This window comes from Gobius niger (assembly GCF_951799975.1).
Source record: "Gobius niger genome assembly, chromosome: 14".
In the NCBI taxonomy this organism is placed as follows: domain Eukaryota; kingdom Metazoa; phylum Chordata; class Actinopteri; order Gobiiformes; family Gobiidae; genus Gobius; species Gobius niger.
The window spans coordinates 25188119-25202313 of NC_136865.1; the positions used below are offsets into that span (position 1 = coordinate 25188119).

General features: G+C 41.0%; 1 protein-coding gene across 14 annotated transcripts in view; it reads left to right on the top strand.

Annotated features, from left to right (window-relative positions):
- The window catches only part of macf1a (microtubule actin crosslinking factor 1a), a 309958-nt gene extending 295763 nt beyond the window's left edge, over positions 1-14195 (top strand). For 9 of the 14 annotated variants that reach the window (XM_079570810.1, XM_079570811.1, XM_079570812.1 and 6 more), the window contains 12 exons: positions 130-278; positions 1003-1165; positions 1240-1394; positions 1488-1562; positions 2396-2413; positions 2966-3083; positions 4843-4905; positions 5526-5594; positions 8294-8511; positions 10059-10154; positions 11444-11552; positions 12585-14195. In XM_079570810.1, the coding sequence (XP_079426936.1) occupies positions 130-278; positions 1003-1165; positions 1240-1394; positions 1488-1562; positions 2396-2413; positions 2966-3083; positions 4843-4905; positions 5526-5594; positions 8294-8511; positions 10059-10154; positions 11444-11552; positions 12585-12832 (1481 nt within the window). In that variant the 3' untranslated portion in view covers positions 12833-14195. The remainder of the gene's footprint in view (positions 1-129; positions 279-1002; positions 1166-1239; positions 1395-1487; positions 1563-2395; positions 2414-2965; positions 3084-4842; positions 4906-5525; positions 5595-8293; positions 8512-10058; positions 10155-11443; positions 11553-12584) is intronic. The other 5 variants (XM_079570814.1, XM_079570817.1, XM_079570816.1 and 2 more) reach the window with 5 other exon arrangements.

Below are 14195 nucleotides of genomic sequence, written 5' to 3' on the forward strand. Positions count from 1 at the left end.
TTTTTCATTATTTTGATTTTGTTTAGCTTTGACGTCACAAATATATAAGCAATGTTTTCTTCTTTCCAATAAAATATTACAGATTAAACTATTAAAAATGACTGAAAGTGGCTTTAAACTGTGTTTCAGGTAAACAGCCGCAGCAGCAGCAGGCAGTGGTGCAGGTCTCGTCAGCAAACCCCAGACTAAACCAGCTCTGTGCACGATGGCAGCAAGTCTGGCTCCTGGCTCTGGACCGACAACGCAAACTCAACGACGCCCTCGACAGGCTGGAGGAGGTACTTGCAAATATGTGGCCTTTTTGTAGTAGAAGAAAAATGTTAAATGGGGACTCTGCCCGTTGATTCTCCGCTGGATACTCCGGTTTCCCTTACCTCTAAAAAGAAGTATAACAAGGTCCCCTTTTGGAACAGGACTCTCCTGAAAAAGAGATTCTGAATTTCACTTGAGAGCTCCTAGTTACACAAAGAAAAGTAAAATAAAATAACGACTACAGTATTTTGTCATAAGTTTAGACAAAGTAATATTTATAAAGTAATTTTTTGCCAAAGCATAACTAAAATAAAAGTAGTTAATGAGACTAAAACTATGATTAGAATATCCAGATGGGTATGTCAACTAAAAACTGTATAAAAATTAAAAGAAGAAACTAAAAACACCTGAACGTCCAATGACAAATTTGACAAAGGGCCTCATATCTTTGAAATTCACGTCAAAACAAACAGATCTGAAGCTCCATGAAACTGTGAACATGATTAAATTTGCTTAAATTAAATTCTATAGACGTAGCATTGACTAATCTAATGAGTTTTTGTTGACTAAATTTACATACTTTTTAGTTGACTGAATGTAGACCGAAAAATCCAGATAAAACAATAAAGTACATTGTCTAAATGAACAATGAAGCACATTCAGATTAATGAATGTCAAACTGAATCGCTCTGTAAAAGAAACCACAGCATATATATGATGATTTGCAGTAACACATTCCTCTGCTTTCAGCTCAAAGAGTTCGCCAACTTCGACTTTGACGTGTGGAGGAAGAAGTACATGCGCTGGATGAACCATAAGAAGTCCAGAGTCATGGACTTCTTCAGACGAATCGACAAAGACCAGGACGGAAAGATCACCAGACAGGAGTTTATAGACGGCATCCTGGCTTCAAGTGCGTAACGTCTCAGTGAAATAACTGTGTCGATGTAAGTCACCTCTAACGTACGATAATGTTAATTTTGGCAGAGTTTCCGACCAGTAAACTGGAGATGACGGCCGTGGCGGACATCTTTGATCGCGATGGAGACGGTTACATCGACTACTACGAGTTTGTCGCGGCACTGCATCCGAACAAAGACGCGTACAGGCCGACCACGGACGCGGATAAGATCGAAGACGAGGTAAGTTACGATAGACGAGCAAAGGACCAAACAGAGTAAGTCATATTTGAGCTAAAAACTAGCCTAAACGTGTCACATTGTGCTTTTGCTCAGGTGACTCGGCAGGTGGCGCAGTGCAAATGTGCCAAGAGGTTCCAGGTGGAGCAGATCGGAGAGAACAAGTACAGGGTAAGTCCTAATGAACTTTATGAAGCAAATAAAGACATTATTAACCGTTTCAATAATATAATGCAACACGACTCATTGGCTGTTTGTCTCACTGTTCATAACCTTCATTCTGTGTCACCTCATGATGATAATGGACATTTTTACAGCATCTGACCATCCACTTTGTGTGTGTCTCGTCACATTAATATGCCGTGTAAATGTGGCTGCCCAGATAAAACACAGACTTCTGGGGGAGAAATAAAACAGAACTAAGCTTAGCGTACAAAGAATTATACAATTTTTTTGGAATAATCAGGCAAGGAATGATGTAATTGTAATCTTTGTAATCTAATCTAAATGTAATCTTTGCTAGTAATGCCTGAACCTAAAATAACATTGGCATTTACTTATCCTCCTACTTATTTTGATTGTACAGACTTTGCTAAACCCTCAGCGCTTTGTGTTTTATCTGTGGAGCCTTTTACAGGAGTCAAAAGTCATGTTAGCTGCTGCTTTTTGGAAGCGTCACCACCTGCATTGACATCATTACCTCACGGTCAATGATGGGCCGCCCTCTACTGGCCTGTGTGTGTCGTAACATCTGTGTTTCTCTTTCTCCATTTGTCCAACTGTTCATCACCATTTACACTTTAAAACATTAACACCGTTCTCCACTGCATTTGCTGCTGACACCACTAATTTACTGGACAGTGACGCCTCACTTCACCATGTCTTTAATGACAATATCCAGTTTTATAGCAAATATACACATTATTATGTTTAAATACATTGTGTTACATTTTCCCTTCTCTCTTTCTCCCCTTATTCCTTTGCGTCGTGTCTGGACTTTTTAGTTCTTCCTCGGAAACCAGGTAAAGTAACTTCCTTTGCTGTGATTGGGCGAGTGAAATCTGCTTCCTGGTTTTGCTCCAATCAGAAGTGCTCTCCTGTACCCTCCAAACTATGTATAATAAAGTGGAGAAAAGCACTTCATCGTGGGCTTGACCTTGTTTAGCAGGTTTCTCTCTCCTCTTGTGTGGTTTTTCTTTGGTTTTAGTGACAGATTTAAGCTGTATGTTACTTTTATATTATATATACGTTTGAAGCTGTGGAGCAAATCAAGCTGCTTGGACATGGACGATTTCTCTGCTTTAAAGTTCTGCTTTTTGGGGCATTGGTCAACTTTCATTTTCTCTCATCAGTAATGAATAAAATAATCTTTTGTGCAGAAAACTATGATCGTAGTAGACTGTAGACTTGCATGTCTTGGTGAAATTTGTTTTGCATGTTAGAGAAATGAAGATTTGCGTAGATTTTGGTCATTTTTGGGGCTGCTTGGCGAGATGGCTGCAAAAAAATAAGGAAGATTTCAGATTTTGCACACTCTGAGTATTTGTTTTTGATTGAACTTGTTTTCGTTGTAGTTCGGAGACTCCCAGCAGCTGCGGTTGGTGCGTATTTTGCGCAGCACGGTGATGGTGAGAGTCGGAGGAGGCTGGATGGCTCTGGACGAGTTCCTGGTGAAGAACGATCCGTGTCGAGGTGAGCGGCTACTGCTTTAGCAAACACAGACATCAGATACGTTTATATGAAGTACTGCTCTTGTTTCCATCTGTGTCACTTGTTATATTCGAGCTGGGAGTGTGTTAAGTTTGTTGTTTCGTATGTAGCGTTGAAGGGAAGAGAATCACCAGACAAATCACCCAAAGCGCCTCACAAGAGACAGATTTTAGATTCATTCCATCCTCTTGAGGTGCTCCATGCGTGTCTCCCCACAGCTGCCATTGAAGTCGACAGAAGCAACAAACCCTCACTCTTTCACCACTCACACAGGCAACCGGGTGTTCACAAGGCTTACATTTTACCAGACAACTATTCAAGTCAAGTTATTTTATTTAACAAGTCGTTTTTACTGTGAATACAAAGGAGAAGGTATGTAAAATGGATTATTGAATGGAGTACATTAGGAAGAAAATACAGTTTATTAACCTGTTAACCCCCACCTGAACGGAGCACATTTTCTCCAGTTTGGCTTTACCCAAATCCATAAACTTCTTGGAAAAAAGTGTCAAATTAGCAACAAAATGAGACAAAAACGAGGATGAAAATGCAACAAAAGAGTGACAAAAATGTGTAATGAAAACAGGTACTCGGATTTCCACTACCTCTAAAAACATGTACAATAGGTCAGGATGAATAAGAGTGTGTTTGAGAGTGTGAATAGGGGGACAACGGATGGAAATTAGCCCAAGGCTAAAATCCAGTGTGGCTTGTTTACATGCATGAGACCCATGTATGTTCATTAACATGCACTGTCCCGACCAAATACAGGTGAAACTTGAAAAATTAGACTATCGTGCAAAAACTGATTTATTTCTGTAATTCAACTTAAAATGTGAAACTAATTTAATTTAGACTCATTACATACAAAGGGCATATGTCAAACCTTTATTTGTTATAATTTTGATGATTTTGGTTTACTGTCTTACAGGTTTTACAAGCTGAGCCATAATAATCAAACTTACTACAAATAAAGGCTATACATAGCTCACTTTGCATGTAATGAGTCTATCATGTATTGGTTTCACAGTTTAAGTTGAATTACAGAAATGAATGCACTTATTCATGATATTCTAGTTTTCTGAGTTTCACCTGTAAACCAATAAATTAAATACATTTAAAAAGCATCAAAGAAGTAACAGAAAAGTGATGAAAAAGTTAAGAAAAAAGCAAAAATGCCAGGAAAAAGATCTGTTTAGATTAGTTTTGTAGGTCTCAGCTTTCAAATGAAGCATTATACTGGCCTATAGGCTTATAGACCTTATGGATTTGGGTAAAGCTGAAGCTTTTCTAGGAGGTTGAGTCCATTAGGTTTCATAATGATTGGAAATAGCATTCCCAGTAGAAACATACCACACTATCCAATAATCAAGATAAAAGCGTGGCAAGACAAAACAAAATGGCTTTATCTATAAATATATCCTATTACCAAAGTTCTATAGTTGAACTCCCTCCCGTGTCAAACCTCTCTTCAGTTTCTTTCAGTGGTGTCTCCCGTCTGTTGTCCCTCCCCTCGTACCGAACTTGTCTTAAAGGATCTTCTGTCACGTCTTTGTCACACTCTCTTCTCTCAGTTCCTGTACATCCCCCTCTCTCTGTCTCCGTGTATAATCTCCAGGCGGCGAGTCTTAATTTTGAATCACTAATTTTTGCATGATGCATGGACCTCTCCTCTCTCTCCCATCCCCATCCCTCTCCTCTCTTCTCTCTCCCCCCTGGTCTTTTCTCTCTCTCTCCTCAGTGCAACACCCTGGACTTAAGATCCTGCGCTCTGACTCGAGTAGCTCCATCTCATCTCGTATAGGTTGGGTTTCTCCTCTAAATCTTTCACCCGCTGCCTAACAAAAAACAAACCGAAAACTACTGTCAAAGCCTCTTCTCTCTCCAGCCTGTTGCCATTTTTTCTCTTTTAATGGTCGTCGTTAAGTCTGGTTTGGGCTTGTTGTCGCTGTGCCTTGCTGACTGTGGACACCTGACTAACAACACTGAGAGGCCAAGTCTTTCCCCTTAGAAAATGGGACCTTACCTTTGAAAGAGTGTACAAAAGAGGAGATGGATAGCAGAACATTTGTTTCTTAGCATTATTAGCATATTAGCATCTATTACAATGAATTAATGCAAGCGAGGGCTGCTCTAAAATAGAAAAACATTGACTTTTCTAGTCTCGAAGAACTACTTTACCACCTCTATTAGCTTGATTGTTGTATTTTTCAAAGCTAAGGTCTCAAAGTTTGCACATTAAAGGGGCTAGGACTTATCCTCAGTCTTTGTCCCCTCACTTCCTCTTCCTGTAGCTCTCGCTGTTGCCTCTTGAGAATCCAGTCAGGTGTTTTTTCCATGTTTCAGGGCTCACTGAAGCTGTTGTCTGTGAATGAGTGTGTGAGCGAATGAGCGTTTGTATCTCTGATCTCATCCCACCTCCAGCATGCGGATTTTCACATTGTCCTCTGTGTCTCTCAGTGGCAGTCACTCCTGGCTATTTCTGCTGCCGAGGTATATCTACTCCCCCCTGTCTCCTGTCTCCACCTGCGGCCATCGTACTCCTCTCACCTTCATTTTAACACTCATTCAGCCCATGTTTATCCATGTTTTATATGTTTCAGGCTCGTTACGTTCAGGCGTCTGTGTTGTCTGTCTGTCTGTGCTGCACTTTGCTTTTCTTACTCATTTCAGCAGGACCTGGCCAGCCCCTCGTCTTTTACTTAATGGAATATGTGTTTAAAATGATGTGAAATTGGCTATGGCAAAAGTTAAATCATGTTTTTAATTATAAATATTGCTGGGACAAAGTAGGAACTATACAAGCTTCAATAGCAAAGCCAAAATACAGAAGTTCTGCTATAGGATTAGGGCTTGGTGCCGAAAAGAAACACTGATGTTCATCGAAATTTTAAAGAAAAAAAGTGAAGTTAAAAAAAAAAAAAAATGAAAAAAAAAAGTAAAAAATAAGGAAAAACAAGTAAAAATTTTGGGGGGGGGGGAATTTGAGGGAAAAAAATGAAAATTGTGGAAAAACATGTAGGAAAAAATTGGGGGGGAAAATGTAGGAAAAAATTAGGGAAAAATGTAGGCAAAAATTAGAAAAAAATGAAGGAAAATTTGGAAAAACATGTAGAAAAGATGGGAAAATTTTAATGAAATTTGGGGATTTTTTTTTATTTATTTGGGAAATAAACGTGAAAAAATTGTTAAAAATGTTTTTCGCCCTTTTGTTGTTAAAGGAAGTTTCTAGGTTCTTTCCCCTCAAACAAATGATACAAATGTAAAAGAAATTAAATGGAAGAAAAAGGAATAAATTAACATTATTTATCTATGTTATGTTTCTTCTATGACAAATATTTTAGTTTAAGTATCGAAAAAAGTATTGTTCATTCAGCATCATTTAAGTTGTTTTACTATTGACAATTAGTTAGCCTTTTACTTTACCAGGAAGCTTTTTGCATTAATGCCTTGTAACAAAAGGTAATCAGGTTTACGTGCCTGTTTATCTGCCCCCTAAAAGTAAACTGAAAATGTAGCATGTCCACATTTTCTTAAACATGTTAAAGAGTGAATGACCCGATTACTCTAAAGAGAAGTAGCGCCTTGTGCTTTGCAACTCCTGAAGCCGGGACTTGGGCGTGGCCAGCCTGGTTGTATCCCCTCAGCCCTAATGCTCTGCTGTTGGCGGGACATGATTACAGGCTAACGCTTTAACCACAGGGTGCACTTGTGTTTATTAAACTGGCCGTCCTGTTTGATCGCCGTGCAGCTGCTAAAACCGGCTACGAAGTCCATCCATTTCTCATCTTTTATTAATTTCCATTTCGTCACTCGCCCCTCGCTCCTCGCTCCCCCCTGTCCCTCATGGGTTCGGTCATATATGTCCATTTAGTTGGTGGGACTCGGGCTCTGGCTGTGGCTGGCTGCAGGCTTGTGGTCGTCTGCTGAGGCTGATGCTCTTGGTTTGTCTCCTGCTTTGGGCATTAACAGGCATGACCCACAACTACTGCAGCTTATATGGACACAGTATGCATGGACACGATGAAGGGAACGGTATATGAAGAAAAGTAGCTCAAGTAATCAGAGAATACTACAGTTAATGCAACTAGCATGGATTTGCAATACACTACAAGCTTACCAATACAATTGTCAGCCAGAAGGTACATGGCTTTGTAAATGATCAGTGGCTTGGTTTACATGGTCAGAAATATCAGATTATTAAGGTAATCAGAAAAAGCCAATAATCAGATCTGATGCATTTATATTCACTTCAGAAATCCCATAATCCAAAACTCAGCTTGTGCCAGTGCACTTTTGGATTTTAGAGCAACTGGACTGTCTCCCCACCCGTAGCTTCAATCAGGCCCAACTGCAGCACCAGGTGAAGATTGAAAATGACTGCACCTCCATATTTGGCCTTGCAGTCCAAAGTGCTACTTGTGGCATCGCACCACCTGACATGAAAGCCCAGTGGAGACGGCGCAGGTTTAGAACTTGTTGTGATTTCAGGAAATGAAAAATGGCACAAACCTGTGCTTTAACTTCTATTAAAGAGGTCTTTTTAGTTTTTAGTTTTTTTTATAATATCTTACGATCTACAGTATGTTTTTGTGACATAGGTTTGGCCCTTTTGCTTTATTTTCTTGGTTAGTTCATACAGACGTTTGAAATATTTCCTCTGTATCTCAAATGCCACTTGAGTGATCTGAGAACTCCGGAAATCAGATCAGATTTTTGGTCTACATGTACACGTAGCCACTGTTCTGTTGATGTAGCATGTAACTATAGCCACAGGAACAATAAATTATATAGGCATAATTTCAGTCATTTCTGAGACCGTCCAGAAAGCCACTATGGATTAGCAATGTACCATATAACAATGCAAGACTATGGTCAAAACAAACCCGCTGATGCCGCTTTGCAACATTTTGTCAACATGCAGTACATTTCTGATAAAGGATATTTTATCCGATCTCCAAGTATGTGCCTTGCTTCACTTGTTTCAGTAAAAATACGCAATGGACGCTGTTTTCATTGCGTATCATGTTAACACTGTCCCACTGCCACTGGACCAAACTGCACAGACAGCCCCCCAATACACACACCTCAAACTGGGAAGTGCACGCTGCTCTGCTCCCCTGCACCACTGACCCGGGACCTGCACCCGTCCCATCTAAAACTCTCATAACTCGATATCCATTTTCTTCTAGCTCGTGGACGGACCAACCTGGAGCTAAGGGAGAAGTTCATCCTACCAGAGGGGGCGTCCCAGGGGCTGGCTGCGTTCAGGTCCCGGGGCAGAAGGTCCAAACCGGGCTCACGGAACGCCTCCCCGACCCGCTCCTCTTCATCCGCGTCCCACAGCGGGGCGTCGGGACCCTCCGCCCCCTCTGCCCCTGCTACACCCACCACCTCGGCATCGTCCCGGGTAAGGACAGCGGTCAGTGGTTCACTTTCAGACTCTGGAATAAGATGATGCTGCATTGTCAGATGGACAGAGAGACTTCATTAGACATTTTGGTTGTACTTGACTTTACAGTTCAGTAATAACACGATAATGGATGGATTTGGCTTCATAACAAGAGATAACAAGGGATAATGCGGTAACAATATAATGATAATAAATAATAATAATAAAGTGGAATGACGGATGTATGTCCTGTTTCCCTGGAAAATTATCATGTAATTTCTATAAATACCAGATTTTGTCTATCTTGTTACTATGCCGATACTATGACTGTGTGCTGTAAAGTCAAGTGCTTCAGAAATCTCTGTTAGGTCCCTTATCCCGATCTAAACTCTAAACTTCATAGTGTTTGGATCCTTCTAAAAAGGCAATAGTTTAAAAATGCTTTTCTTGGTGATTGGTGGATTATTATGAATTCTGCATCTGTACCTGTCAATGTAAAAAGAAAAATGGTGTAAAGAGTATGCAGATAATTTGCCCCCAAGCCAATAGCCTGGCAACAGAAAGATAAAGCCACATAAAATTTAAATACTAGCATTTATGTTATGATTGGAAAAATACCTAGTAAATGTACAAACAAACTTGTGTTTTTGCTGTGAGCGGCTCAGCTCTCCTAAGACATGACTGTAACTTTACCGGGAGTGGCTCGTCTCCATGGACATGTGACTAAAGTCAGTAGAATTTGAGGTTTAAATAGGCTAGCTCCTCATCCCAATCCTTTGATTATTCACTGTAGTAATAGCATTGTCTGTGTTGAGCTGGTCAATAGGAGCATGTGTTGTACTGATGGCAACAGTTTAGTCCAAAATGTTACACAGTGTCCCTTTAAGTTAAGAAACGTGTTGTTTGTTTGGGCTCAGAGTCCCGAACAAGGATCTCCAACCAAGTACAGTAGCTCCCAAATAAGCAATCAATTTCTTTTATAAGTAAAAGTAGCTCATGATGTAGGTAAGTTGAATGATGATGATGTATGTGCATCATTTCCTGTAGTCTATATGAACATATGCTAGTATTAGTGAATCACACCATTGCAAGTTGCTGTTGTTTGATTAGACTTTGATTAATATAGTTTGTGAAGTGAATCCTTCAGCTTTTGTGGATTTTTTGCGGCTGGATATTTCTTCCTCAAGTGGTGCCTCGTCCATAAAGTTAATTTGACTTCTGCCCTTCATCTGAAATGCTGCATCATCTCATTCTGGTGAACTGAGCCCATCCATGACCAAACGTGACTATTAATTGTGCATTTGTTTGTCTTTAAGTTTTGTCTTCAATCACCACATCCTTAACCGTGAAATTTGTTTTGTGTCTTTGTTTTTTTCTTTGTTTTTTTTGTTGCATTTTACAACTTCCTCTTCTTCCTAAATGGCTTCAAATACCCTTTAATTCATGATTGGCCCTAAACTTGGAAAAATCAAACTCCCTTTCTCCCTTAATAAATGCTCCCTCTGACCTTGCTGCTTGGCCTCCTCGCTGGTTTCCTCGCTCGCTTCCTTCCTTGCTCCCTGTAGTCGTCCTACACCCGCGACTACGCCAAACCCTGGCTGGCTCACAGTAAAACGCCGACCCCGTCCAAGTGCCACTGCTGTCCCGACGGGAGCCACGAGGTAAGACTAACGGTGCTACCCCCCGAATGCACACCCCTCTTTACCGCCCCGCCAAAACCCGCCCCCATCGAGGCTAATGCACTAACAGTATGCTCAGAAGCTCGTTAAGCGTGTTATAAAATGGAGGAAGTGTTTTGAAGTACAAAGTTAGAGTAATCGATGACCGAAAAGCTGGGAAAGTGTTTTTGTAGTTAAAGCAGTACTAAGTAACTTTGTACCTTTAATAAATCCTTTCCGTGGTCCCTCTGGGGGTAATACAAGTGTTAATGGGATGATTGGGGGGTCTTTCATCTCCCCCTGGTGTCTCTGGCCAGAAAACCACAAATGCAACTTTCCCTGCACCGGGTCGGAGGCCCCAATACACACTAATAGAATAAGGAAGAAGAAGCTAACGGGCAAAGCTAGCTGCGGGCTACCGCCACTTAAACAGTATTTACAGCCAAGTTTGAGTGAAAAAAATATCTTCATTGTGTAATTGGATGTACAATATCCCTCTCTCTCTTTGTCTTTTCTGTCAGCGTAGTATTTACTCATGGACAATTAATGAGTAAAAAAACGCAACATGCTACGACACCTGCAGTGGCGCTTATGGCCTCTAGGGGCATGAGTTACTTAGTACTGCTTCAAATGAAGTTTCTTGGTTGTTCCTCTCAAACAAATTATACAAATGCAAAATAAATTAAATTAAAAGGAAGGAAAGTAAATACAACGTTATTAATCTGTTTTATGGTTCTATATTACAAATAATTTAGTATAGGTTTCGAAAAAGGTTTAATGGTACCGAGCCACCCAGTTATTATAAGTTGTATTTTGACACTACCGGGCCACTGTAGTGCAATTTTAAAAGGAGGAAAAACCTTCATGAGTTCAGTTTGTAACACAAAGGTTACGTTACACCTACCTTATAAATGTAGAGTTTCTTTTATCAAGATCATAGAGTAGCTTGATTGTAAAAAGTGAGAGTACTTAGACATACAAACTGAGGAATCCATCAGGTTGACATGTTATCAATTTAAGTCAAGGTAGAAAACAATTTAAACACCAGGTAAATTAAAGGGCTTCAGGCAGATGAAATCAATCCATAATAAATAAAGACAATCATCAATTAATAACACTAAAAACGAGGAGTGCTTTAAGTTGTTATATTCAGTTTTAACATTTGTCTCGGTGTCTGTCCGTAAATGTTGTCACATTAATTTGAGCCATTGTCATACCTGTTTTGCGACGTTGTAGCTCAGTTCTGCATCATTTAACTTCACTGGTGAAATGTTCTCCTGATGTTCCTGTAGGGGGCGGCGTCAGGCTCGAAGCTCAAGAGGCCGACGTTCCACTCGAGCCGAGGATCTCTGACCGGAGAGAACGGAGGAACCACTCACACCAGCAAAACCACACGGACTGGTGAGGGCTTTGACATCGTTGCTTAAAGAGACTATATGCAAGTTGGTCATTTTATGCTCACTACTGCCACCTCAGGTCTTATGCGTAACTGCAGCTTCTATATTAAGCTCGTGCATGACGGCACTTCAGACCCAAAGTGCAGGATGTTAGAGACAGCTGTGGTGAACAGGTCTGGGCTCATTCTGCACATTAGGACAGGCTGGAACATGTAGGGAGAGGAAAATACTTAGTTTTAACATTTTTAAACTCCGTATAGTCCCTTCAAATATCCAGTATGCAAACGCTAAAGCAGACTCATTGCTGGAAGACCCATTTTGCTTTTTGATATCATTAGCTGTGGCTTATTTATCTCTTCACCCCCATCTGAACCAAGCACATTTTCCCCACTTCAGCTTTACCCAAATCTAAAAGCTTTATGAAAAAAAAAAGCATCAAAATAGCGTCAAAAATTAAGATGAAAACACACAAAAAATCTGGCAAAAATCTGACAAAAATCTGACAAAAACCTGACGAAAACTTGATGAAAGGGAAACAAAAAAGTTGCACAAAAAAAAATGTGGTGAAAAATGGACGAAAACACAACAAAAACTGTTTAAAAATGTGATTAAAAACACAGCGACAATGTGACAAAAGAGTCACAAATAGTTTTGCAGGTCTTACAATGATCAAGCTCTCCAGTCGAGAAGTTTTTAGATTTGGGTAAAGCCGAACTGGAGAAGATGCCCTCACTTAAGGCGGGGGTTAAGAGGTTTGTTAGATCACCAACAAACCAAAGGTACCAGCACTTTAAGAACTTCAAAACCTCTGAGTACTTTTGCACACTGCCTCGGTTTTTATAACATGAAACAATGTACTGAATATCAATGGAAAACAAGTCAGAGAAATCCAGTCCTTATCCAGTCCCTGTAGGCTATAAGCTTTTAAATTTGGCTAAACTGGAGAATACGCACTTGGTTGAGGCGGGGGTTACACATAAACATTAATTTTACAGAGGAAAATGCTAACTCCTATTTCTTGTCCCGGCCCTTTTAGACCCGAAGCGCGGCGGTGCTGGACCCAGCGGTCCTACGAGCCGAGCGGGGAGCAGGGCAGGGAGCAGGGCCAGCAGCCGACGGGGCAGCGACGCATCGGACGCCTCGGAGCTCCAGGACGCCCGCTCCGTCTGCTCCGACACCTCTGACACCCCGCGCAGGCCAGGAGGGGGCGCCAAACCATCCAAAATCCCCACCATCTCCAAAAAGGCCCCCAGCCCCAAGACCACAAGCGCTACCAAGAAATGAGTAACGCCTTAGCACTAAAAAGACTCAAGACTGGGATGAGGAAGATTGTCTCAAATCATGTCTAAATCAAACCATGCACAAGAAAGAAGAGCAATCGTCCGTACTGACTTTCCCTTTAAGACAGGACGCGGCTCTTCAAAACGGAATCGACTTGATGCTGCCTTATTTTGTGTTACTTGTTCGTCTGTCCCGATTCGAGACGGCCAAGATCTTGAACCACACACACTCACACAAAAAAAAAAAAAAAAACTTCAGGAAGACATTTTGGTTTTTCGGGCCCAGATGCCTCGAGGATGAGCTAAAATAAATACGAAAATATGCAACAACTGCCATGCCGCTTCCTCCGTGCTGGTCGAAATGTGTCGCCTCAGCCGAAAAAACCCAAGCTGCTTCCTGCTGCTTACACGGCTAGATACTTTCTCCGGTCGGTGGCTACGAGGCAGAGAGAGAGCTTTCCCAAAAACCACGGATTTGCATTTCAACACGAGGCTAGTGCAACAATAACCCAGAACTGGCAAATAACACGAAGGACTATTTTTATTCTAACAGCACATAACAGACAGTGTAACCCAAACCAGCATGCACTAACCTCCTTCACTTCTGGCCTGTTCACGATGAGAAGAAGGCTGGCTGTGTTTTTGACACATGTTACATGAAACGAGAGGTCACTGTATGCAAACGTTTTAATTTGCGAATGTCATTTTTTGTTTCTGGTTAATTTATATCCGATTTTGTTGTTTATCTAGCGTAAATAAATAATAAGAGTCTATTTATTTTGACGTCATATCATTGGCAGATTGAGTATTACTGGTTCAAGACTTTTTGTACCAAGGAAATGTGTGCGTTTGTGTGTAAATTTTGTCTTCGTCGTTAACTCATCGGTCGCAGATCCAACGGCCATTTTGTTTTCGATAATAAAAGCTCTTGTTTCCAAATCATGACCAAAGGGGGCTGCCCTTAATCCGTAGACAAGAAACCACACTTATGATTGACAGGAGGCGTGACCGAGCGGACCAATGAGAGCAGGTTTCCTCCCTCTTGTCCCGCCCCCTTTTCTTCTTCTAGGCTTTTTCAAATGCCCTGTTACTGTGGCAGGGCGGAGGTTGTCTCTGTGTTATCTCAATGTAAGAGATGAAGAATGAATTGACAGATTGAAGACCTGTTTAGGTGATTTTTATTTATTTATTGTCCGGAGGTGGCTTGTGGCCGACGTGACGCCGCCTTTTGATGCTGTGCTAATCTCAGTGTGAAGATGCCGGGGGGGACGGGGGCGTTACTACGACTCAATTGTGTAAAAGTAAAAACTAAAATTATAAACTTTTTTGTTCTGTTTTTGTATTAAAATATGCTTGCAGTAAAACAA